At 39.0% G+C, this 23,976-nt stretch overlaps 1 protein-coding gene across 1 annotated transcript in view; it reads left to right on the top strand.

Moving 5' to 3' along the window:
* Positions 1-509: 509 nt before the first annotated feature.
* The window catches only part of LOC145981634 (solute carrier family 23 member 1-like), a 42,047-nt gene continuing 18,580 nt past the window's right edge, over positions 510-23,976 (top strand). Inside the window, exons 1-6 of the mRNA XM_083115021.1 lie at positions 510-647; positions 3,976-4,133; positions 7,296-7,501; positions 8,579-8,705; positions 10,845-10,965; positions 23,549-23,690. Of these exons, the coding sequence (XP_082971147.1) occupies positions 591-647; positions 3,976-4,133; positions 7,296-7,501; positions 8,579-8,705; positions 10,845-10,965; positions 23,549-23,690 (811 nt within the window). The 5' untranslated portion in view covers positions 510-590. The remainder of the gene's footprint in view (positions 648-3,975; positions 4,134-7,295; positions 7,502-8,578; positions 8,706-10,844; positions 10,966-23,548; positions 23,691-23,976) is intronic.

Genomic DNA, 23,976 nt, shown 5'->3' with positions numbered 1-23,976 from the left:
TGGAACGTAACGTGGACCGAGTATTATTCCATGTCGAGAACACGAGACATTACGATCGGCAATCTTCATCTCGTATTTCTCTTTGGCATCACTACTCAATTTACAGAGATGTATACCCGTGACTGGTATACAAGCCGCAAAATTGCAATGCTGTTTGGGTTGTCTAGTCACAAGGCGCTTGGTGGTCAGACATTGATGGCTTGCTTCACTGCTTCTTCAATAGGTTCGTTACAAGCCAGCTGTGTCCAAGACTGTACATAGGACACCGTAAATACTTATTGATCATATTCATACTCTCTTGCATACTAATTCCTTTTATAAATAACAGTGCCCAATCCGACGATATTGAAATTAATGCACAACTGGTGCATATTGTCCCTCTTCGCCTTAACGTCTCACAAAAGTTAGCGCATGCCCTCTGAACACTTTGGGACTACACCACTGATTAATATTTCTGCAATCCACCATTTTTATGTAAGTTATTTTTTTCTTCATTATTGCAGGTGAATTGCCATGAAGAAATTGGAGTTAAAAATTCAAATAATGGAAAACTTTCAATTGAAAACTCCCAACAACAAACTCAGGATATTATGTATGGGTTGGATGATGTTCCTCCATGGTATCTGAATATATTCATGGCATTACAGGTAATATATCAGCAACATATAAATGAATAATGTTACTTTTTTCATCTACGTACATAATATTCAAAATGTAAATTTGATTAGTGATTTCATGAGCATTTTAGTATCCAAGTAATCACAACCGTTGGGTCAACGTCAGTTTTTACATACGAAAGGTTGGCAAATTGACGTTGGTCTTACATTGGGCCAACGGTGGTTGCCAACGTTTGCCCAATCATGGAAAAGTGAGTCAAAATCAGTTTTAAAAACAACTCTCTCATGCTAAGAAAACTTTCAAGAGCATGCTGTAAATTATAGAGTGTAAAATAAATTACATGTATCAGTGTTTCTTTTAGAATATTTCAGTCACAGCACATACTGGAAATATAATATATTTTTTAATGAAAGTGGAAGCTATTTTTAACTTGCAGTCACTCACCAGTCCTTTGTCAGCCGCCATGGATGAAAGATGTATTGGGAATTGCTTATTGTTTGTCTCTTTAGTTGTAGTAGAACAAGAACAGTCTTACAGGTATTGTTGTGAAGGTGGTTAAACAATGTTATGTGTAGACTAAATTCCATGAAAGGTGGAAAACTAAGGAAACTCTAGTAGATTCTTGTGCTACCACTTGAAGGTACTGTGCTTTGAAGTGACTGAGAAAGTGCTGTATTTTTTTTTATTTGCATAAATAATTTGTACTATTGTTTACATTTGATCTCACAATAAATTGTATATATCAGAACACAAACCTATCCATTCTTTAGTTTTCAGTATGTTGGTCCAATGTAAAACCATACGTTGGATCAATGTAAAAACCACACATTGACCCAATGTAAAAAAACATGTGTTGGGCCAATGTTGGGACCGCGGCCAAAATTACCATTACCCAACAACTGTATGTTTTTATATTTCGCCAACCATTTTCAGTATGGTTGGCTCAACCACTTTTGGTTACTTGGGAGTAGTTTCGATTTTCTTGATTCGATCTTGGTTCCACTACATTTAAATTTATCATGAAAGCAATATTAGAAATTAGAAGAATCCATTCTAGAAAGCCCAATAGCAGTGGCAGTGAGATTCCATGTGCCAGTCAATGAGAGAGTTTAGTAATGACAAAGTTGCAATTCACCAAAGTCCAGTGATTTATCCACACAACCTCATCATCCCCTCACACCCCCATCCCAAATTCTCCTGACATCTCCATTCTAATTTTTTTTATCAAATAGCCTTAATGCATGGCCTTTTTCAGGCGAAATTTACCATTACACACATCTAAATTAGTCTGCACCCACTCTTAGACTGACACTTCTGGTTAAACCACTGCCTGATCAATTGGTTTCTTATGCAAGAGTAAGATGGCCGTTTGAATCTAGAAGTGAAAAAAGCATGAGTCTTTTCAGATTCTACATTATAGTATAAAATTCACAAGAGTCAAATTACATTAAAATAACTACAACTTTTTGAAGCTTCATTAACGAAATGCCAATACATTCTCAATTGATAAATTAACTTTATATGGTAATATTTACAAATATGATTTTAAAATATTGCACGGAGACTTGATATTACAAAATTTTCCTGACTTTCTCTATATAGCAGTGTTTCTCAATAGGGCCTGGTACCAGCCTCTAGTGTCAATTATACCAGGATGTGAGAGGTTCTCCTGAACTTTGCGACTTGCAGCCAAAGCTGGCAACCAGCTGGAAATATGACATTTCGTTTGGGGTTCATCAGCGATAAGAGCAACTCCTTTCTTGCCAGTGCTGGTGAGAAATTAAAACCGCTGAGAAGGGACTGTCACCTGTGCAGCCTCCAAATTTGAATTTTAACTTTTGGTATAGACATCTGGAAAGAGGAGGGGGTGGCAAGGGAGGACTCATGGAAAATTAATGTCCACCTAAAAATTATATATTTCACACGTAATTTCATTTCAGTTACAGCAATTTATATTAATTGTGTTGAAGGAACATAATTTCAGACTCAATCAGTGTTTTTTGAGGAAGCATCATTAGTTTGGGGGGAAAATATGCCTTCCTTGCCCCCCACAGAAAAAAATTACCTTGCTTGCCCCTCCCTGAAAAAAAAAATTGTGGACAACCATGACGGTTGGGTCTTTCTCGATTGATTGATTGGTTTATTTTACTTGGCTTTTTGGCTAATCACGAAGATAAGGATGAGTGATGATATAATGAAATTGATGAAGGGACACACAAAGAACACCCATGCCCAGACTGGAATTCAAACCTTGGAGGGTCTTTCTTGAGTTAGAGCCAGAAGGGTGAAGTGATTTGCTGCCCAAGCTGGCAACCACCTGGAAAGATGACCTTTTGTTTGGGTTTGAATTTGAATACAATAACAGGAAATAGTTTCATGACAGTGGCGGTAAGTGATCAAATTTGAAAGTTGATGGACAGACTCCACAATCAATTTAGTTTCCACAGCAATTTTCATTAACAAATATATTGAAGTCGAAATATTCTGATTAATTGGAATTTTTCAATGACTGGAATGGAACATGTCAAAGAAAATCAGCACTTATCAAATAAATATAATAATGTTGCCCAGAAGAAGCAAAAAGATTTAATTAGATCCAATCAACTAATGTAAACCAAATTTTATATTTCTCGATAAGCCTAGACCTAATCAAACTATGCTCTCTATGATTATGGAATAATTTATTTATTAATATTAAATTCCAGGGGTCATATTAACGTATAAAGTAGGGCTGAGCCGATACCACTTTGAATCAATATCAATGCCAATACTTTTACCGATTCCCACTGATATCAATACTTGAAAAATTCAATAATATAAAAATTGTTCAAAATATTGATGAATATTGGTGTGTAAAGATTCTTCTCCAATTATAAGCATGAATTTAGCAATAAATTTGCTTAAGAATATTCAAGAATTGCATCAGAATATTAAAGCAGATGTTATGTAATCAAAATAAACAGATTTTAGTGAAAAATTGGTGCAAAATAAAATACAGTTTGAATTTTGCATAATTTCTAAGATAATTAAACTCCGCGAAAGTATTGCATGGCATTTTTGCAGACCCAGTGAAAGACCAATATGCCAGAAAAGTATCGGCGGGCATCAATACATGAATTCAAACCGAAACTTTCCGATACCGATAACAATACGTCAGCATTGGTATCGGCTCAGCCCTAGTATAAAGTTAAAAAAAAAGAAGTTATTTACGAGTAAAATTGTTGGGATCAGGGAATCGACTTTTAAATTATAAATTTACCGGCCACAGGCTCCACTGCTACAGAGCATGTTAAATTAGAAATGTATGTTTTGCTTATCTTTTGGTCTACTAAAATAATTTGCTGCATATTCTTCCAGCATTACTTGACAATGATTGGTGCGATCGTTTCCATTCCATTCATATTGACTCCAGCTCTCTGTATGAAGGATGATGACCCTGCAAGAGGTTATATAATTTCTACCATGATATTTGTCACAGGATTGGTCACTCTCATACAATCCACTTTTGGATGCAGGTAATGTTGCTCCCTTTCTGTTTTTCTTTATCTTCAGCTCATTCTCTCTCTCTTTTTCTTGGTGAATCATGTCAAGCAGTTCATCCATTCTGGTGATTGATCTCTGCTCAGTGTCCAATATGTATCAAGAGTTGTTCGCCATATACAATCCTCCCACCCCTCCACCTTCTCTTTCTCTCTCTCTCTCTCTCTCTCTCTCTCTGTGTGTCCAGTATAACAATTACGAGGAGGTCTTAGCCTTTGTCCCTTCTTCTGTTTTGGTACAAAATGAACAAATTGTAGGTTTTAAACAAGCTTCATCATCAGTGGCAGCAATTAGGGGAGGGGGCTTTTGTCCCCCACTTTTCACCACTTTTTCCTCCACGGTATACAAAACCTTATCTACAAAGGGAAATATAACTCTTTTGGCCCCTGCCCCAGTTTTAGAACCCAATTGCCGCCACTGTTCATCCTTGTAGTTTTTTGTGACAAAACATGAGCCTTCTAACATAATTATATCTTTGTGTTTTGCAAGTGTGAACTGACCATGACAGCAATTTAGGAAAGTTTCAGTGGAAATGACAGCAAGATGATCAATTATCTCTTATTGCAAAGGAAATCCACAAGGCAATTCATGAGGATATGGCACAAACATTGGGGGACCATAGCTCTATGTCACCATGAAAAACTGGGGGTTGATAAATTTTGGAACGGCCATTTCAGCACAGATCACAAGTCATATCACGGGAGGCCTCCAGTCGTGATTGTGCAAGAAACAGTGGATACCATGTATGAAAATACCTTAGAGAATAGGAGAATTTCTGCTAAGCTGGTAGCTGAAACCTTGAATAACTTCCCTGAAAGAGTTGGTGTAATTATTCATGACCATCTTGACATGAGAAAGTTTTCCGCTAAGAGGATTCCAAAACTTCTCGATACAGACCAAAAGTGTGCTTGTGCCTTCACTTCCAAATCAGTTCATCATCGGTTTCAGCAGGATGGTGATCACTTTGTAGCCCAATTGATAACAGTCAATGAGAACTGGATATATTTGTATGATCCCAAGACAAAAGAACAGTCGTGCAATGTGTCCAAAGAAGTACAGAGTCCAGAAGTCAGCTGCCAAGCCTCTTGCGACTGTCTTCTGGAACAAAGATGATGTGCTGTAATTTGACTGCATCAACAAGGGCTCCAATGTGAATACTACACATCACTTTTCGATCAGCTGAAGCAGAAACTGTCGTCAACATTCTGCAGAAAGTTATTAGTTGAGTCATTTTCCTTCAGAACAACGCATTACTGCACAGGGTCACTGTCACAATGCACACATTGGCTGCCTTGGGGTTCGAAATGCTGAACCGTCCATTACATTACTCAGATTTAGCCCCTTTGGATTACTACCTCTTCCCAAATATCAAAAAGCACCTGAAGCGGGTTCGCTTTTACACTACTGCTAAGGCCATCCAGGCTCTTAAATGTGTGGTTTCAGAAGCAACCAAAGACATTTTTAAGAAGGTCTTGTAAAGTTCCGAGAAAGTTGTGCAAGTTTGTTAGTCTCCGCAGAGAATATGTTGAGCAAAACTTCAAAGTCATTTGCCAAATCTACTTTCTTCTAGATGAAGCTAACGACTTATCAGCACCCTTTTGTGGTCCCGGGTTCAAATCCTGGGCTGGGCATGGATGTTTGTGAGTGTCTATTCATCAATTTTGTTATATCATCACTCATCCTCATCTTTGCAAATTAGCCCAAAGTGGCACCAAAAGCGAAGTAAAATAAAGCAAGTCAAAACAAGCAAAACAACACCCTTTCGTACAATGTTTTATTTAAGCCTTTTTAACTAAAACTGAGTCGTATTTGTATTTTTGTTATTTTGCATTGCTTTTCTGCCACTTCTGGTTAATCGTGATGATGATGAGTGATGATTAGATGAAATTGATGCAGGAACTCTCACAAATAACACCCATGCCCAGGTCAGGATTTGAACCTGAGAACTTTGGTGACAAGTCTGAAAGTTGATCACTTGATGAACTAAGTCGAAACAAGTTTTTAGATGTCCATCCCTTGTTGTTCTTTGTGACAGAACTGTTGGAATTAATAAATTAAAATCAATTCTCTACTTGTATGAATCCATTCTCCTGCAATTGGTGCCCATGTGAAAGATATCTGCAATTACCTTTATCTCTGACTAATATCTCACTAGTAATATTACATTTCTAGTTTCTTTTCTCATATTCTATTTATATTTTTATCACTTTACTGCCTCTTGGGTTAATCTCGATGTGTTAATTTTAAGGGTGCCTAAATCCTAGATAGCAAAATATATATGCTTCTACATGCTGCAAACATGTTGTTCAGTGGTTTATCCAGAAACACTCCCAACACTTCCCAAATTTTTCTCAAAACCCTCTAAAATTTTTCACAAAGGCCAATTTATGGTCTTTTTTGGCTCTAAATTCACCCTTACACCCAGGATTTTCAAAATGGAGGGGGGAAGAATACCTATACTTGTTTTTAGTATTCAACCCTTCTTTTGTCATCTTTTTCTGCCTTTGAGATTCCTTTTTAGGAGTACTGACCCAAAGGGGGAAAGGGGAGGTTATGACTCCCAACAACCCCTACTTAGGCACGCCACTGCTTACACTCCCTTCCCCGATGAAAAATCCTGAATAAATCCCTGATTCACACACGTAAAAATTGTAGTTTCTACATGCTAACTAACTCACTCACTCTCTAGCCTTCTTAAACCTGAAGGTTCATGGCTGCAGCAACACAGGCCTTCCATCTGTCCCTATCCTGAGCAAGATCTATATACTCTTTTCCATCCCTACCAATTTCATTTAGGTCCATTTCAAACATTATCCCTCCATCGTCGTCTTGGCCTTCCTACAGGTCTCTGACCATCAGGTTTCCCAACAAGAATCCTGTAAACTCTTCTTTCCTCTCCCATTCGTGCCACATGGCCTGCCCACCTAAGTCTTCTTGATTTAATGATTCTAATAATATCTGGACATGAATACAAATTATGTAACCTTCTCCACTCACCTGCCTCCTCATCCCTTTTAGGTCCAAAAGTTTCTACATGCTATACACGAAATTTGAGTCACCTTTTTCAATGACCCTGCACAAAGGTATCACAAAAACATTAATGATTGCACTTATAACTTGTAGTATTGTCTTTCCAGGCTGCCAATTGTGCAAGGAGGAACAATTTCATTTCTGGTTCCAACACTTGCGATCATGAACCTTCCCCAGTGGAAATGTCCTCCTGATGAAGAGCTGGATAAAATGTCTCCTGAAAATCTGACAGAGGTGTGGCAAGTGCGGATGCGAGAACTATCAGGAGCGATTGCAGTTTCTGCACTGTTCCAAGTTATAACAGGATACTTAGGTAATACTGGTTGTACTACCATCTATTATTGCTCCAAGCAAACATATATAAAGTGGCGATGAACATGGGTGCAAACAGTCAGCTTCCATGGTGGAGTGGTTAGCACATCATGTACAGTGGGATCCATGAGTATTACCATGCAAATTGTCCATGACTATTTTCATTAAAATTTATCTTATATCCTATATGTTTTTAAGTGATGGATTTGAATGTATGCTGGTGCAGAAGTTGTCAACAGCTTGTTTTGAGTTTTCTTTTAATTCTTGAAGCTCTTATTAGGTCAAATAAAGTGCGGGAACATGGTGATGGACAATTTACAGGGTAATAATCATGGATCCCACTGTACAATGCCAGGCATTCTGGGTTCAAATCTTTGTGAGTGTCCCTTTATCAGTTTCAGGGGGAGGGTCGAAATCCAGAATGCTTGTTCCTATGTGGAATGTATTGGCATCGTGTTTAATATGTGTGTTTCGTAACTACAGGTTTCTACCGGAAGGAAAAAAATCTTTGAAAAGGAGTGAAATGAAATGAAAACAACAAGATATGTAGTTATATACTTAATGCAATAGAATTAATGTTATATAAGGGGTCACGGGTTTGATACCTGGTGGAGGAGGCACATGTGGTTGGGATCCCACTTTTAAACTGTAGGTCCAGTTCCAATTAGCCTTACTGTGCATAAAGTGGACTTAAAACATCAAATCAACCAATCAACCAAGTAATGTTATCAACAGTTACTATCTAAAAAAAGGTAAGGTAAAGTTCTCCATCCATATAGCACTGTGAGTGTAGGGCCCTACACGTTCTCAATCTTGGCCACCCCCCCCCCCCTGATTGATTTGAGGCTGGGTGAGCCCCAGAGCTGCTTTATGTAGGACAAGGCCGGAAAAATTCCTATGTTAGTTCTCCCATCCCGGGAATTGAAGAAGAGTCTTCTGCATGGCAGTCAGACACCCTACTGACAGTTATTATCTGTACCTAGGTAAATATTCAAGCAATAATTATATTCAGGATATTGTGTGTGTGTCCATATATTACCTGTACTGTACAAAGATTATTATCTCTTTTTTTCACTAGGAATTATTGGATGGATGTTGCAGTTCATCACACCACTCACTATAGTTCCTACTGTATCTTTGGTTGGTTTATCATTATTCAGGAATGCATCGGATGCTGCATCTAAACAATGGGGAATAGCAATGGGGTAAGTAAATACTGCCTGTTTTTTTCTTAACAAATGAACAATAAAAATCAATTGTGTGTGTATTCTTTCACACTTCATCCCCCTCCCTTTTTAACACTTGGGTTCAAACTGTAAGCCCTGCATCTCAGTTCAAAGAAAAACCTCGAAGTTAATTTGATTTGAGTCTTCATTTTAAGTCCACTTTATGCACAGATAGGCTAATCAGGACTGGACCTATAGTTTAAAGTGAATCCCAACCACTATGTGAGTCCACTTGGTATCACACGTGAGACCACTTGATTAGAATGTGATGATGTTACCACTATGCCATTAGGGAGGCACAAACCTTAAAGCAAATGCACCATGAGTCTTTTTTATGTTGCAGTGAATACCCTTAGTATAACTAGGACAGAGGCATGGCGTGCATGTAGCCGGTGTTACCGCAGGTAACCACAGAATGTAAAGAATTATAATGTTCTTTCAATAAAATGACAACATTGTTAAATACGATAATGAACACCATTGCCGTCGAGTAGATATTGCCTAAGACATTTTTTCTGCAGCTGACAGAAGCGAAGAGGGAGGCCGTTTCCGCTACCCTGTAGAGGCAACAAGGGAGAAGAGGGCGCCAATGCAAGGAAAGAGCGGGGAAGGACTTTAGGGCATAGTGTGCTATGGGGTTATTCATATGCCCATTAAGGGGCCCTGTTGCTGTTCAGACCTACTGGATCAGCCAGTGTTGTCACATCGGATTGGCAGAAAAGAGCTAAATCCTGCCTAAAATAGGAATACTGCCCCCAAAAAAGTGGTTCTTCTTCTTCCCCTTCACACCTCATTGCAAAGATGCAAAGAAACAGAGACAGATGAAGAATTGACAAGGGTCTACCACTATTCATTGGATTTTCGTGGTAACTTTCTCATGAGTGGTATTCTTTCTAGGAGTGTTTGTGGCTAAATCACTGTGTTGATTGCAAAACAAGAATGAAATGAACAAATATCTAGCTCGAAGACATGTTTTCTTTACCGGGGGGGGGGGGGGGGGATGATAACGTCTAGCAGGCATAATTGTCGTCCTGATAGCCGGTAACACTTTTGAAAAAGTCACGCCACGCCACTGAACTAGGAGTTTATTTTTGGGAGATCCAAGTTGACCAGACCTATTCATGATTGATTTGGTTTATTTTACTTCACTTTTCTGACACTTCTGACTAATTGCAAAGATTAGGATGAGTGATCATATGGTGAAATTGATGAAGGAGTACTCATAAAGAACACCCATGCCAAGAATCAAACCCAGGACTGCTGGCATAGTAGCAGGCCCTGCTAACCGCTACACCATGGATGTTGGCTTGTAATAATATACATAAGAAGGTAAAATTCTAGTGACCAAGGAGAATTTCCAAGAGAGTCACTTGTAAGTCTGTGGTTCTGGACTACTTGACCATTTCCCTCTAGTTACGCCTATAGTGAATACAAGCTATATGAAAATTGTTCTCAATGTCCAGGAGAAGTTTTAAATTGACCAAATTCCACTCAATTTATGCTGCTTGGAATTATTTGAAATTTTAAAATTAAAAATTTCTGAGTCTACTGTTTGCAACACAAAAAAATTAAGAATTTGAAAATGTCCATAAAATTTAGAGAAAAATGAACATTTTGAAAACGATTATTTTTAGTGTTTCTTATTGGAAGTATGAATTCCGCAAAAAAAAAAAAAAAAAAAAAGATGAAAGAAAAAGGAAACGCTGACATTTTCTGACGTAAACTTTGTACACTTTCCAATCAGGAATGTTCTGGACTACTGCTTACACTAGAAGACCTTCTGGAATCAAGGGGTTCCGGGTTCGATACCCGGTGGAGGTACATAGTGGTTCGGATCCCACTTTAAACTGTAGGTTCAGTCCCGATTAGCCTTACTGTGCATAAAGTGGACTTTAAGCACCAAATCAATCAATCAAGACCTTCTGGGCCTCATACACCCAATCTATCCTGTACTGCAGCTTCAGGGAGAAATGATGAAGAGAGAAGCTGCAACTTGATTGTTCATTTATATACTGTTATAGTCATAATGACATGTGTGGTAATATGGCAATTGTTAAGAATGTTAATGCAATAGATGTTCTTAGAATTACTTTTCTGGTGTGGCATATTTTATTCCAGAACTGTCATGATGCTAACCCTATTTTCCCAAATACTAAGAGAAGTAAATGCGCCAGTCCTTATCTATGTCAGAAAAAAGGGTTTCAAGGTCATTTGGTTCCCGCTTTTCAAGTTATTTCCGGTGAGTATAAAACTTGTGATAGACAATATGAAGTAAGAGAATGTATATGATTAGATATTATTTACTTTCCATGGGTCGTCTACAAAATGGCATTCATTATAATCATAGTATCTTGTTTTTGTATGATTGTAGAAATAATAGTGATTCTTTGAACTTAAGTTTCTCTCATCAGCTAACATATAGTACAAGTTATTAAATGTAGATGGATTGTAAAATTAGATAAACTGCAAGAATTTGTGTGAAAATGTCCAAACCGGAGTTGTAGCATTCTGTGCAACGATTTATCCACACACAATGCCTTAAATTTTCCCAGAACTAACTTCACATAAACTGTGGGGGTAAGATTGGCATGAACAACATATAGAATCTGACTTACTTGAGAAAGCCAGAATCCATGATGGTGAATCCTAAACCTTTTGTAAAGGGTCTATTCATGATCTGTTAAAAACAAACTTACCAAGGGCTCTAAATGGGTTACATTTAGGACTGAAACAATACTGATGCCAATTAGCCAAGTAAATAAAGAGTTGTGAGCTCAAATAATTTATATAAAGCTAAAAATTTCAGGATTTGTTTTTCAAGTTATTTGGAATAAATTACTAAAAGTTGCGGAGAATTGCATGTGTACGCCATTCTCAAAATGGCAGACAAAGATGGCGGCCAGTCGATATGAGTACAGTTCGGAATTTTGGCCATAGTTTGAAAATGATAAGTCGTAGTTCACTTGTGTAAAATTATTTGAACTCTAAAAACACCTAACTTTAACTCTAAGTGTAACAGTTTTGGATCCAATAACTTTTAAAGAATTTACATCCATTTAAATCTGAAAAATGTAGGAATTTTGGCCCTTACTCTGGCAGTTTATGCAAATATATCTGTTGGAGATTTATCTATAAAAGTAACCATGTTTATTCTTTCTTTATATATTTTATATTGCATATAGCTTCAATTGTTTATTTGTGTATTTCAAATGCCTTAAGTAACCTGCACTCCCATTGGCTAATTCATTCTTAGCACGGTGTCTAGTTGCCGCCATCTTAGCGCGGTAGTTACTTCCAGCCAGTGTGCGTAGAGAGGCCACTCGGGACACAGCCAGAAACCATCGCGGACAATTATGGATACCGTAAGCCCAACGTGGCTACGTTTCATTAGTGGCGCGTTGTTGTAACCCCAGCTGCAACTTCGTGTAAACAGTTTCCCCTAGACAGGAGTGCATGGGAAGTGTAATCAAGTGTTATGTGCATATACCTTATAATACATAGTTATAGTTATCAGTGTGTGTGCCTGTGTTTTCTTTACAACTACCAAGAGGATCGCGGTGAACTTTGCCCTGTAGCGACACAATCCATACCAGAGAGATGTAAGTGGTACCTACAATTTCACTTACATTTAGATCCTACCGGTTTGGATCATCATTCATTTCTGGTCCTTCACAGCCGGACAGGTTCTACATTCAGTTTTGGTCCTGTACGGTCCGGAACGCAAACATTTTGGTCCTCCGCAGGCCGCGATCTCCTTTGTATTGAACATGAGGTACGTTACCATCAGTGATTTTAGTGACATTGTGTTGTGCAAACATTATTTTCAAGTACAGTAACTACAAGTTATTGAAAGCATTACGTCATTCGTTGTAGCGCGCGAAATATTTTCCACGTGGCTGAAGGACGATCGGGACTTCCCCGAACGACAGCGCTCTCGTTGTTCGCTTGTCAGTGACGTTTCACACTCCGCTCCCTTCTCCCCTCCTGCTGTGTGGGGAACAGTCGGCGACCAGTGACATGACGTCATACACCGGTGGTGTGTCGCTGAGTTATTTTTAGACTGCAGTTTTCTGTTCCTTCACGGGACTGGCTTTTTCGTTCGTTTTCGTGCGGGAGCGAGGAGAAACGTATCGCGGAGAGTTGCATCAAGCAGCCCACGCGTGCAGACGTGACATCACCATGGCGACCGTGCATCAGCTGTTCCAGTACTCGTCAGTGTCAACGACTACCTGCAGTGTTGCAGCCTAACCAGGATTTCAGATGCCCAGATGGTCCAGTGAATGCCAGATCGGTGAGTACAACAGTGTTTGGTTCAATATTTCCTCATTTTTTCCTTTCATTTCAATATGCATTGCTTGTCCCTCCCACCTTGAGGCATGGCAGACTTAGCACATCTTCTAAAGCAACGTGCCGCCTACAGGGGGCAAATAACGAGATTGCAGTCGTACATTAGCAGTGTTGATCCAGAGGCGCCGAACGTTCAACAGATCAAGGTTCGGCTGGAGCAACTGAACACATTATGGCCCAAGATAGAAGAAATTCAGGATTGCATTGAATTTGAAGCCACAGACGATGAACACACGGCAGTTCGAGAGACAATCGAACTTTCATATTTCGATCTCAAGTCGCAGATGCTAACATTAATTGAGGGAAATCATTCAAATACAGACGGTGCGGAAAATGAACACAGGGCTTCGTGCAAGTCTCAAGTCAAGTTGCCATTAATAGAGCTTCCGCATTTCAGTGGAAATTACACCCAATAAGTATCATTCAAAGACACATTTTCTTCGCTCATACATGATAATTCGGATATTTCAGATATTCAGAAATTCCAGTATTTACGTGTCGCACTGAAGGGTGAGGCATTGCAAATCATTGAAAGCATACCAATTACAGCATCCAACTACGGTGTAGCGTGGAAACAACTCCAAGAGCGTTTTGACAACAAGCGTCTCATAGCTGCTTCACACGTCAATGATATTTTGCATATAAAACCAGTGTCGAGAGAAAACGCAGAAGAGTTGCGAGCGTTCACAAACACAGCTATCAGTTCCATCTCAGCGTTAAAATTATTAGCAGGAGATAGTTCACTATCAGATATAGTGTTAGTTCAACATCTTACTTCTCAGCTTGATGCCACCACACGAAAGGCTTTTGAATTAGAAGTGAATGATTCTGAATTCACCACTCTTGACAGTTTGTTTCAATTTCTAGAGCACAGAACCAAGGCTTTAGAGAAATTCAACCCAATTTCCAATGAAAAATCAACATTCAAACCACAGTTTAGTGGCAACACCAAACAACAAAGTCACAAACCTGCGCATCCTTCCCCTTCAAGATCGTATGTTTCTACTGTATCTCCTTCATGCCTGTATTGCAAGGATACTATGAAGAATAATAAGCATCCGCTGTTTGCGTGCAGTTCTTTCAAAGCAGCTACTATAGCTCAGAAGTACAAATTTCTTCGAGAAAACCAGATCTGTTTCAATTGTCTTGGACAGTCAGATCACCAGGGATTTAGGTCAGGATGCAAGGCAGGATCTTGCAAATATTGCGGCGAGAAACATAATTCCCTTCTTCATGAAGATAAGAACAACAGAGAACGTCAAACACAGAAGCAGTCCAGTAAATCCAGAAGTAAATCGGCAGTAGGCGATGATACTCGTTTTCAGGATAATGATGCCCAGACTAAAGCAACATATTGTTCTGTCAAGAACAGAGAAACTTCGCAAGTTCTCCTAGCCACAGCAGTCATAAAAATCAAGAACGCATACGGCGAGTGGCTCCCATGTCGTGCACTTTTGGATGGAGCCTCGCAGAGTAATATTATGACAGAGCATCTTGCTCAGCAGCTACGCATCAAGAAACAAAAACGCCGAATACCTATCCAAGGGATAAATGAAGCTACAGTCCAAGCCTTTCACACCATGGAGACGCAGATTAAATCCAGCATAAGTGGATTCACTATGGATATATCTTGTTCCATCTTGCCAAACATCACAGGTTCGATGCCAGCGCAGAGGCTCAAAACTTCCACATGGGGAATTCCGAGTGACATACATTTAGCAGATCCTAGCTTCCATACACCTGGCAACATTGACCTACTTCTGTCTGCAGATGTGTTCTACACGATTCTCAAGCCAGAAAAACTTTCAAGACCAGGAAACTATCCAGCGTTGCAAAACACTGAATTTGGATGGATTGTAGCCGGAAGGATTCCCAATGTACCATCTACGAACGGACCTTCGAAGTCATTCTTTGTTCGCAAAGAAGATACAGTCAATTTCCATTTACAGAGATTTTGGGATTTGGAGGAATTCCATGATAAGTTGGCCTCGCCAGAAGAAATCGCCTGTGAAAAACATTTCCAGGAAACTACATCTCGTGATCGAGAAGGTCGATGCACAGTCAAGCTACCCTTGAAGAAGGACAGATCCGTTCTTGGGGATTCTCTGCAAACAGCGATTTCACGATTTAACCAATTAGAAAGAAGATTTGATCGGAACGTGGAATTGAAAAGAGAGTACACAGAATTCATGGTCGAGTACCAACAACTCAAACACATGCAACCAATTGGCACATTGGAAGATGTATCCAGAGACAAGGAGACAAGGTACTACATTCCACATTACTGTGTGATCAAGGAATCAAGCAAAACTACACGTTTAAGAGTGGTTTTTGATGGAAGCTCGCCCACAACTACGGGGGAATCGTTGAACAGTATACAAATGATTGGTCCCACGATACAAGAAGAATTGTTTTCAATCCTGCTCAGATTTCGTAGTCACAAAATCGCACTGACTGCAGACACGGCTAAAATGTATAGGCAAATTAACATGCATTCACTTCAATGCATCTTATGGAGAGCATCACGTGACGAACCAATTCATTTTTACAGTTTGAACACAGTCATTTATGGATTAACTTCAAGTTCATTCTTGGCCACAAGATGCCTCAAGCAGTTGGCAGAAGATGAATCATCAAATTTCACAGTAGCCACTCATGTCTTGACACATGACTTCTACGTTGATGATTTTCTGGGAGGAAATCATTGCATTGAAGGTGCAATAAAGCTGCGTGAAAGTCTCACAGAATTACTCCAGAAGGGAGGATTCAATCTACGTAAATGGTGCTCCAATAGCAAGGCAGTGTTGCAATCTATTCCAGAAGAATTGAAGGCAGTACAGGATCTAGTGCAATTCGACACAGAAGGCACAAAAACATTGGGAATTTCATGGCGCCCATCCACGGACGAATTTCTCATGGACAGCAAGGTCTCCACAACAGTGGATGTAGGCTCGTTGAAGATCTTCTCAAAGCGCCAAGTTGCCAGCATAATTGCACAAGTGTTCGATCCAATCGGACTAATATCGCCAGTGGTGATAACATACAAGTCATTCCTGCAGCAGTTATGGCTCCACAATGTAGGATGGGATGATCCGCTTCCTATAGATTTGCAGAAAACATGGCGTCGTCTTCATTCGCAGCTCACATGTATTAACGAAGTAAAAGTACCACGCTTCGTTTTGGCTCCAGGAGACATCCATAAAGTTCAAATTCAGGGTTTCTCTGATGCATCAGAGAGAAACTATGGCAATGTTCTCTTCGTAAGATCAATTGATTCAGAGGGTCACATAAGTGTGAACTTATTGTGTTCAAAGTCCAAGGTGGCTCCGGTGAAGAGAACCACTCTTCCACGTTTGGAATTATGTGCGGCAGTTCTACTAGCCAAACTGGTACACAAAGCATTGTCCATACTGCGTCTATGTATAGACACCATTCACCTATGGACCGACTCAAAAATCGTCCTAGCTTGGCTGGCGTCACCAGCCAGTAAATGGAAACCTTTTGTTGCCAACCGGGTTGCTATGGTACAGGAACTCACACAGGTCAGTGATTGGAAGCACGTTCCGTCAAAAGACAATCCTGCAGATCTGATCTCACGAGGAGTCGATGCAAAAACTATCAGATCACTTCAGCTTTGGTGGCACGGACCCACCTGGCTCCAAGAAGAGGAGACACAGTGGCCATCATCCAGTTTAGCATTCCGTCCAGACGACAACACTATTCCAGAGCAGCGTAAGGCAGCAGCTACCACATTGGTCACTCATGTAACAACTGAAGAAGAAATCATATCTAGATATTCAACTTTATCCAAGCTACTGAGAGTAGTGTCACTCTGCAAAAGGTTCATCAGCAATTGCAGAAACTCAAGAGAGAAAAGGAGTGAAGACCTTACCACCTTTGAAATTCAAGGCACCACACTTGCCTGCATCAAGATAACACAACGCGCATTCTTCTCTCAGGAAATCAAAGATTTGTCTGACAAGCAGCAAGTACACAAGAAAAGCATTTTGAGGAACCTTCATCCATTTCTCGACAATGAAAAAGTAATTCGTGTCGGAGGAAGATTGGAAAACAGTGAACTGGAATTCCAAAGCAAGCATCAAATTATTCTTCATCCGAAGAGTCATTTCGCGAAAATTCTGATAGCATCAGAACACAAGAGACTTATGCATGCTGGTCCACAGCTTCTCATATCATCACTTCGTGAGAAATACTGGATACCTCGCATACGACAGGTGGTCAAACAGATCATTCATCAGTGCAACATATGCTATCGTTTGAAGGCTTCAGCCGCCCAGCAGCTGATGGGGCAGTTACCCTCCAGTAGAGTGAGACCCAGCAAGGCATTCCATCACGTAGGCGTTGATTACGCAGGGCCATACCACATCAAGACCGGGGCCGCAAGAAGCAGATCCACAAGAAAATGCTACATTGCAGTTTTCACTTGTCTTGCCACAAGGGCAATTCATCTAGAGATTGTCTCAGACTTGACATCACAAGCCTTCATCGCAGCTCTACTACGCTTCACCGCGAGAAGAGGAAAGTGTGCAAGTATTTTTAGCGACAATGCTACGACGTTCCATGGTGCTAAAAATGAATTGCAGGAATTACGTAAACTCTTTCAATCACAAGAGTTCAACAAGGACATCAACAGTTTTGCAGCAGAAGAGAATTTCCAGTGGAAGTATTCTCCACCACGCAGTCCATCATTCGGCGGGATTTTTGAAAGTGCAGTGAAGTCTATGAAATACCATCTTCGCAGAGTAGCAGGAAACGCCGTGCTAACATACGAAGAACTAGTAACTCTGCTATGCCAAATAGAGGCCTGCCTCAACTCCCGTCCTCTTTCCACACTCCCTGATTCTCATGATGAATTCAGCTACATTACCCCTGGTCATTTTCTTATTGGAGGTCCTCTAACCTCATTTCCTGAACCAAACATTACAGATCTGGCTGCCAACAGATTATCCAGATGGCAGCGCATACAGCAGTTCCAGCAGCGAGTATGGAGGAAGTGGTCTCTGGACTACCTGCATAGCCTGCAGCAGCGACAGAAATGGACAGCCGTTCAGTCGAATTTGAAGCCTGGCACACCAGTGCTATTAAAGGAGGACAATCTTCCACCACTCTCGTGGAGAGTCGGCGTCATCCAAGAAGTGTTTCCGGGAAGGGATAACCTAGTGCGCGTAGTCACCGTTCGTACTAGAGACGGAGTCTACAAGAGAGCATTAAGCAAAATTGTGCCTTTACCACATTGGGAAGAAGACGCTCCATGAGCTAAAACATTGACAATGTATCCCCTAGTGTTAGGTTGGATGTGAACATACCAACGGGGGGGGAGTATGTTGGAGATTTATCTATAAAAGTAACCATGTTTATTCTTTCTTTATATATTTTATATTGCATATAGCTTCAATTGTTTATTTGTGTATTTCAAATGCCTTAAGTAACCTGCACTCCCATTGGCTAATTCATTCTTAGCACGGTGTCTAGTTGCCGCCATCTTAGTGCGGTAGTTACTTCCAGCCAGTGTGCGTAGAGAGGCCACTCGGGACACAGCCAGAAACCGTCGCGGACAATTATGGATACCGTAAGCCCAACGTGGCTACGTTTCATTAGTGGCGCGTTGTTGTAACCCCAGCTGCAACTTCGTGTAAACAGTTTCCCCTAGACAGGAGTGCATGGGAAGTGTAATCAAGTGTTATGTGCATATACCTTATAATACATAGTTATAGTTATCAGTGTGTGTGCCTGTGTTTTCTTTACAACTACCAAGAGGATCGCGGTGAACTTTGCCCTGTAGCGACACAATCCATACAAGAGAGATGTAAGTGGTACCTACAATTTCACTTACATTTAGATCCTACCGGTTTGGATCATCATTCATTTCTGGTCCTTCACAGCCGGACAGGTTCTACATTCAGTTTTGGTCCTGTACGGTCCGGAACGCAATCAATATCCTTATCGATTAAGAAATAGACGGTAAAGGTTGTAATATTTTTAAGGAGCTAATCATTACTAGGGAACGGAACTTTATGTGCTAAAAAACACAGAAATATTTATTTTTTATGTGTCATAAATGTTGAAAATATGTGATAAAAACAGGAAAATATGTGACAAAAATAAAAACATTTGGTAACAAAAACAAACTATAACATGCATTTTAAACACCTGAAATTAGTTTCTAAATGATTACCTCTTGGCGAGCAATTTTTTGGAAGAGTTGCAGTGGATCACCATAGTTTTTTCCAAATTCTCCATTGTAAATCTGTGACGATTATCTCTAAAAAGCATCTTATATTGTGAGAAAGATCGCTCCACGTCACAAGAAACAATTCTTGCATATTTGAATCACGAAATGTCACTAACGCTTAAGTTTTTCAAAGCTTCCTCTTCCTCTACTTCACTTTCCAAAACACATGCAATTTGGCACAAAGTTTGAAAACCTTGTTTTTTCCCAAAAAATTCTGTACATTTAGACACTTAGATCCAGTGAGTTCTTGCAGTTTCGATTCTACTATACGGACTTTAACAATGGAAGCTGCCAAAGTGTTCGCGGACGATCCAAGCTTTCATATGGAATTAGAGAGAATGGACAGGTTTGTTGAGATGTATGCCAATTCGACTTTTACGGAGGGCTCCATCAACAGTTCTTGCAGAATTCTTCTTTGTCGAGATCATTTACAACAGATACAATTTTTTCAAACTTCTGGGCATAACATCTGCATCCAACCAAGTGCCCCATCGCGTAACTACAGGTGTAGGGGGAAGGGGAACCTCAGGACATTTTTGTTTAAAATTGTCTATTCTTCTAGCCAACTTGATAAAAACTTTCTTGCCATTTGAAACCAGTTTATCGACATTGGGATAAAGAGCTCTTATCTTTTCACATATTCTATGCAACGCATGGGCCACACATTTAACGTGCACCATTTTGGGGTAGCTAACGGCAAGGCCTACTGCAGCATTTTTCATGTAAGCTGCAGCATCTGTCACGAGGAGAAGAACATTGTCAAATGTTATGCCTTCTGGCCACAATAGCTGCATTGCTTCATTAAAAAGCCTTGCTATCATTACGTGTAGCCAGCCCCAGCTACTACTTACAGCTATTTTCTCCCAATAGGATCGTAGGCGAGGTGCCAGAAGTCTGCCAGCGAGGGTGTTCAAAGACAAAACAAACCTAGCACTCTCGATATGAAAGAGGTGCAGAGTAGCCTATAAACATTTTTCCTTCGAGGATTTCGAGGTGGATGAAGTCAATGAGCGATTTTATGTATTTAAAATGAAAATTCGCAAAATATGTATTTACATACGGAAAACTGGAAAATATGTGTTTTTATGTAAAATAAAATTTGCTGTGTTGACATATAAGGCTATAATCAGAATTTTGGCAAAAATGAGGGTCTGTATCTTATCGCAGAAAAAACATTTAATTACCTAAAGTTCCTTTCCCTAATCATTACCTACAATTTTAAAAAAAGTTTGTTCAGATTGGATAAAAATTTTCATTATTTGATTTATTCCAGTGTTCTTCTGCAATGAAGGAAGCTTTCCAGACATTCAAATCTATGTTTCCCATTACTTTTTTTAATCATATGCTTCTCCTCGATGATGTGAGCTGACAAACCTGTTCTTGGGATTAAATTTGTAATGTCCAAATCGTGTTCATGCCATCTTATTGCCATTTTCCTCGTTGTTTATCCTACATAATCCTTTGAACATGAACAACTTATATTATATATTCCCGTGGTTTCCACATCTGGTACAGATTATCTCATTTTGAATTCATTAAATGTACATTCCAAACTTCTTGGTGATGTAAAAACAATTTTGAAATTAAATCTTTTAAAATTTTTGCAAGAACATAAATTGAGAGTATTTGAAAATAAGATCCTTAGGAAAATATTTGGACCTGAAAGAGATGAGGAGACAGGTGAGTGGAGGAGGTTACATAATTTAGAACTACATAATTTGTATTCATGTCCAGATATTATTAGAATGATTATATCAAGAAGACTTAGGTGGGCAGGCCATGTGGCACGAATGGGAGAGGAAAGAAGAGTTTACAGGATTCTTGTTGCGAAATCTGATGGTAAGAAACCTGTAGGAAGGCCAAGACAAAGATGGAGGGATAACGTTGAGATGGACCTAAAGAAAATTAGTAGGGATGGAAAAGAGTATATAGATCTTGCTCAGATAGGGACAGATGGAAGGCTCGTGTTGCTGCAGCCATGAACCTTCGGGTTTAAGAAGGCTAGAGAGTTAGTTAGTTAAAATTTTTGCAATTTTATGTGAGAATCCCTTGTGGAATGGAATATAAACAAATTTCTTTTCAACAGATTTCTCATCATTGTCAGCTTTTCTCTTTTCCTTTAGTTTTCTTGTGATTTGTTTTTGATTTAATTAATTTTGTTGATTTGATTTTTGATTTGGTTTATTTTGTTAGTGTGAAAGTCATTTTCTTTTGCTATATTAAAAAGCTTTTATTCTTTATTTTTGATATCCTTATTATTAGAACATAGTTTTTGTGCTCTCAGGAAAATAATTAAAAATACATTATCCATTGTTATACGAGAATGTTCTTAATTGGCATGGATGTATTTTTCGACTGCTAATTTTTTTTGTATGGACTGATGTTTGAATTGTTGTGTCAGTTGTCTTGATTTTCAGATCCAGAAAAGAAATTACATTGTTATTCATGGGTTCACAAGTGATTATTATGCAAGGATGTGATTCATTCAACAATTTAAATATGTCCATGATGGTGTTCTCAATTTTAGCAATAATTAGCAGATCATCTACATATCTGACGTAGAGTATGATATCTGCACCTATCCGATTAACAATTGGAGATTCTATGCAATGAAGGAAAATGCTGGAGATGATTCCGGATACTGGGGTTTCCATTGGTAGACCATTACTCTGCTGATAAATTTTGCCATCAAATATGAAGTAATTGTAATTTGCACATGCAGTAAACCATCAAACCATTTCCCATGCTTCTACTGGGTTAACCTCCATCTCAATAAGCCATCTGTGTAATGCATCTGTAGCACCTTCTATTGTGACACTAGGATATAAATTTTCAACATGAAAACTTGCAATACAATACTCATTATTCCAAACAACATTCCTTTAGTTTCTGTTTCACATCATATCCATTTTTAACACTGAACCCAAGTAACCAAAAGTGGTTGGTCCAACGTTGGGCCAACATACTGTTGGGCAATGGTAATTTTTCCCGTGGTTCCAACATTGGCCCAATGCATGGTTTTTACGTTGGGTCAACTTATGGTTTTATGTTGGAGCAATGTACTGAGAACTAAAGAATGGATAGGTTTGTGTTCTGATATATACATAATTTATTGTGAGGCCAAATGTAAACAATAGTACAATTATTTATGTAAATAAAAAACATACACAGCACTTTCTCAGTCACATGGTATCATTGTTTTCAAGGCACCATACCTTCAAGTGGTAGCACAAAAACTTTCTATAGTTTACTTAGTTTCCCATCTTTCATGGAATTTAGTCTCCACATAATATTGTTTAACCACCTTCACAATAATATCTGTAAGAATGTTCTTGTTCTGCTACAGCTAAAGAGACAAACAATAAGCAATTACCAACACAGCTTTCATCCATGGTGGCTGACAAAGAACTGCTGAGTGACTGAAAGTTAAAAATAGCTTCTACTTTCATCAAAAATATATTATATTTCGAGTATGTGCTGTGATTGAAACATTCGAAAAGAAACACTGTTACATGTCATTTATTTTACACTCTAGAATTTACAGCATGCTCTTGAAAGTTGTCTTAGCATGAATAAGTTGTTTTTAAAACTGATTTTGACTCCTTTTCCATTGTTGGACAAACATTCGGAATCACTGTTGGCCCAACATAAGACCAACGTCAATTTACCAACCAACGTAAAGTCAACCTTTCTCACGTAAAAACTGACGTTGGCCCAATGGTTTTGGTTACTTGGGAATGGTGTTTGTTGCAACTGAAAAATAAATTTGTGAGATGCGAACATTGAGTTGCACTTGTTTCAGAGACTTCCACACCAGAAACATTTATTCTGCATAAACCTGAAGTATATACGTACATGCCAACATGTTATGCATTATTGTATTATTGTATAACTGTATTTGTGCATTATTGTATTATTTACATTTGTCGTGGAATATTAAAGCAATTTTACAAAAAAAAAAATAATGCAATAGTGCACTGCAGATGGTGGATATACACGCCATCAACACTTAAGGGGTTAATCATGATGATGAAGATAAATGGATAATTGGACAAACCCAATTATACTCCCATTCCCTAATCAGGGTTTGAACTTGATACTTTCGGTCAGAGCACATTAAGCTGATCACTCAGCCACAGAAGTCAGGTCAAGGGTATGATAAATAAATGCTTCACATTGTCAGTATTTTCAGTATTTTAGTTTCATGTGCAATTACCGACAGGTGCTCTTGACCATATTGTTGATGTGGGGACTGTGTGGTTTGCTGACCCTGACAGGAGTGTTTGAAGAAGGAAATCCAGCCAGGACTGATGTCAAGATCAAAATATTAGATGATTCTCCGTGGTTTCGTTTTCCATACCCAGGTACGGTATCTTTAATCAAGGTGAGGTTCATGGATTGTATCATCACAAGACAAAAATCTTCTCACAGTAAAATCTAACGAGAGTGATGTATTGATGAAAGCTTTTATTGAAATTATTATCATTAACAACACCACCATCACTATCAAAGTCCGCTTCCCACAAGTTACTTTATATAGACTGTTTCTCAAGTCACTTGGATTGCTTTGTGCACAAATATATTTAATAATTCTACGTAATTGCGAAAATAGGATCACTTATTTCTATTTTTCTTATTTTACATGTTTTC

Source organism: Lepisma saccharinum, chromosome 29, assembly GCF_977018435.1.
Source record: "Lepisma saccharinum chromosome 29, izLepSacc3.1, whole genome shotgun sequence".
In the NCBI taxonomy this organism is placed as follows: Eukaryota; Metazoa; Arthropoda; class Insecta; order Zygentoma; family Lepismatidae; genus Lepisma; species Lepisma saccharinum.
Note: the sequence above shows the minus strand (reverse complement) of the source record. Positions and strands in the feature narration are given on the sequence as shown.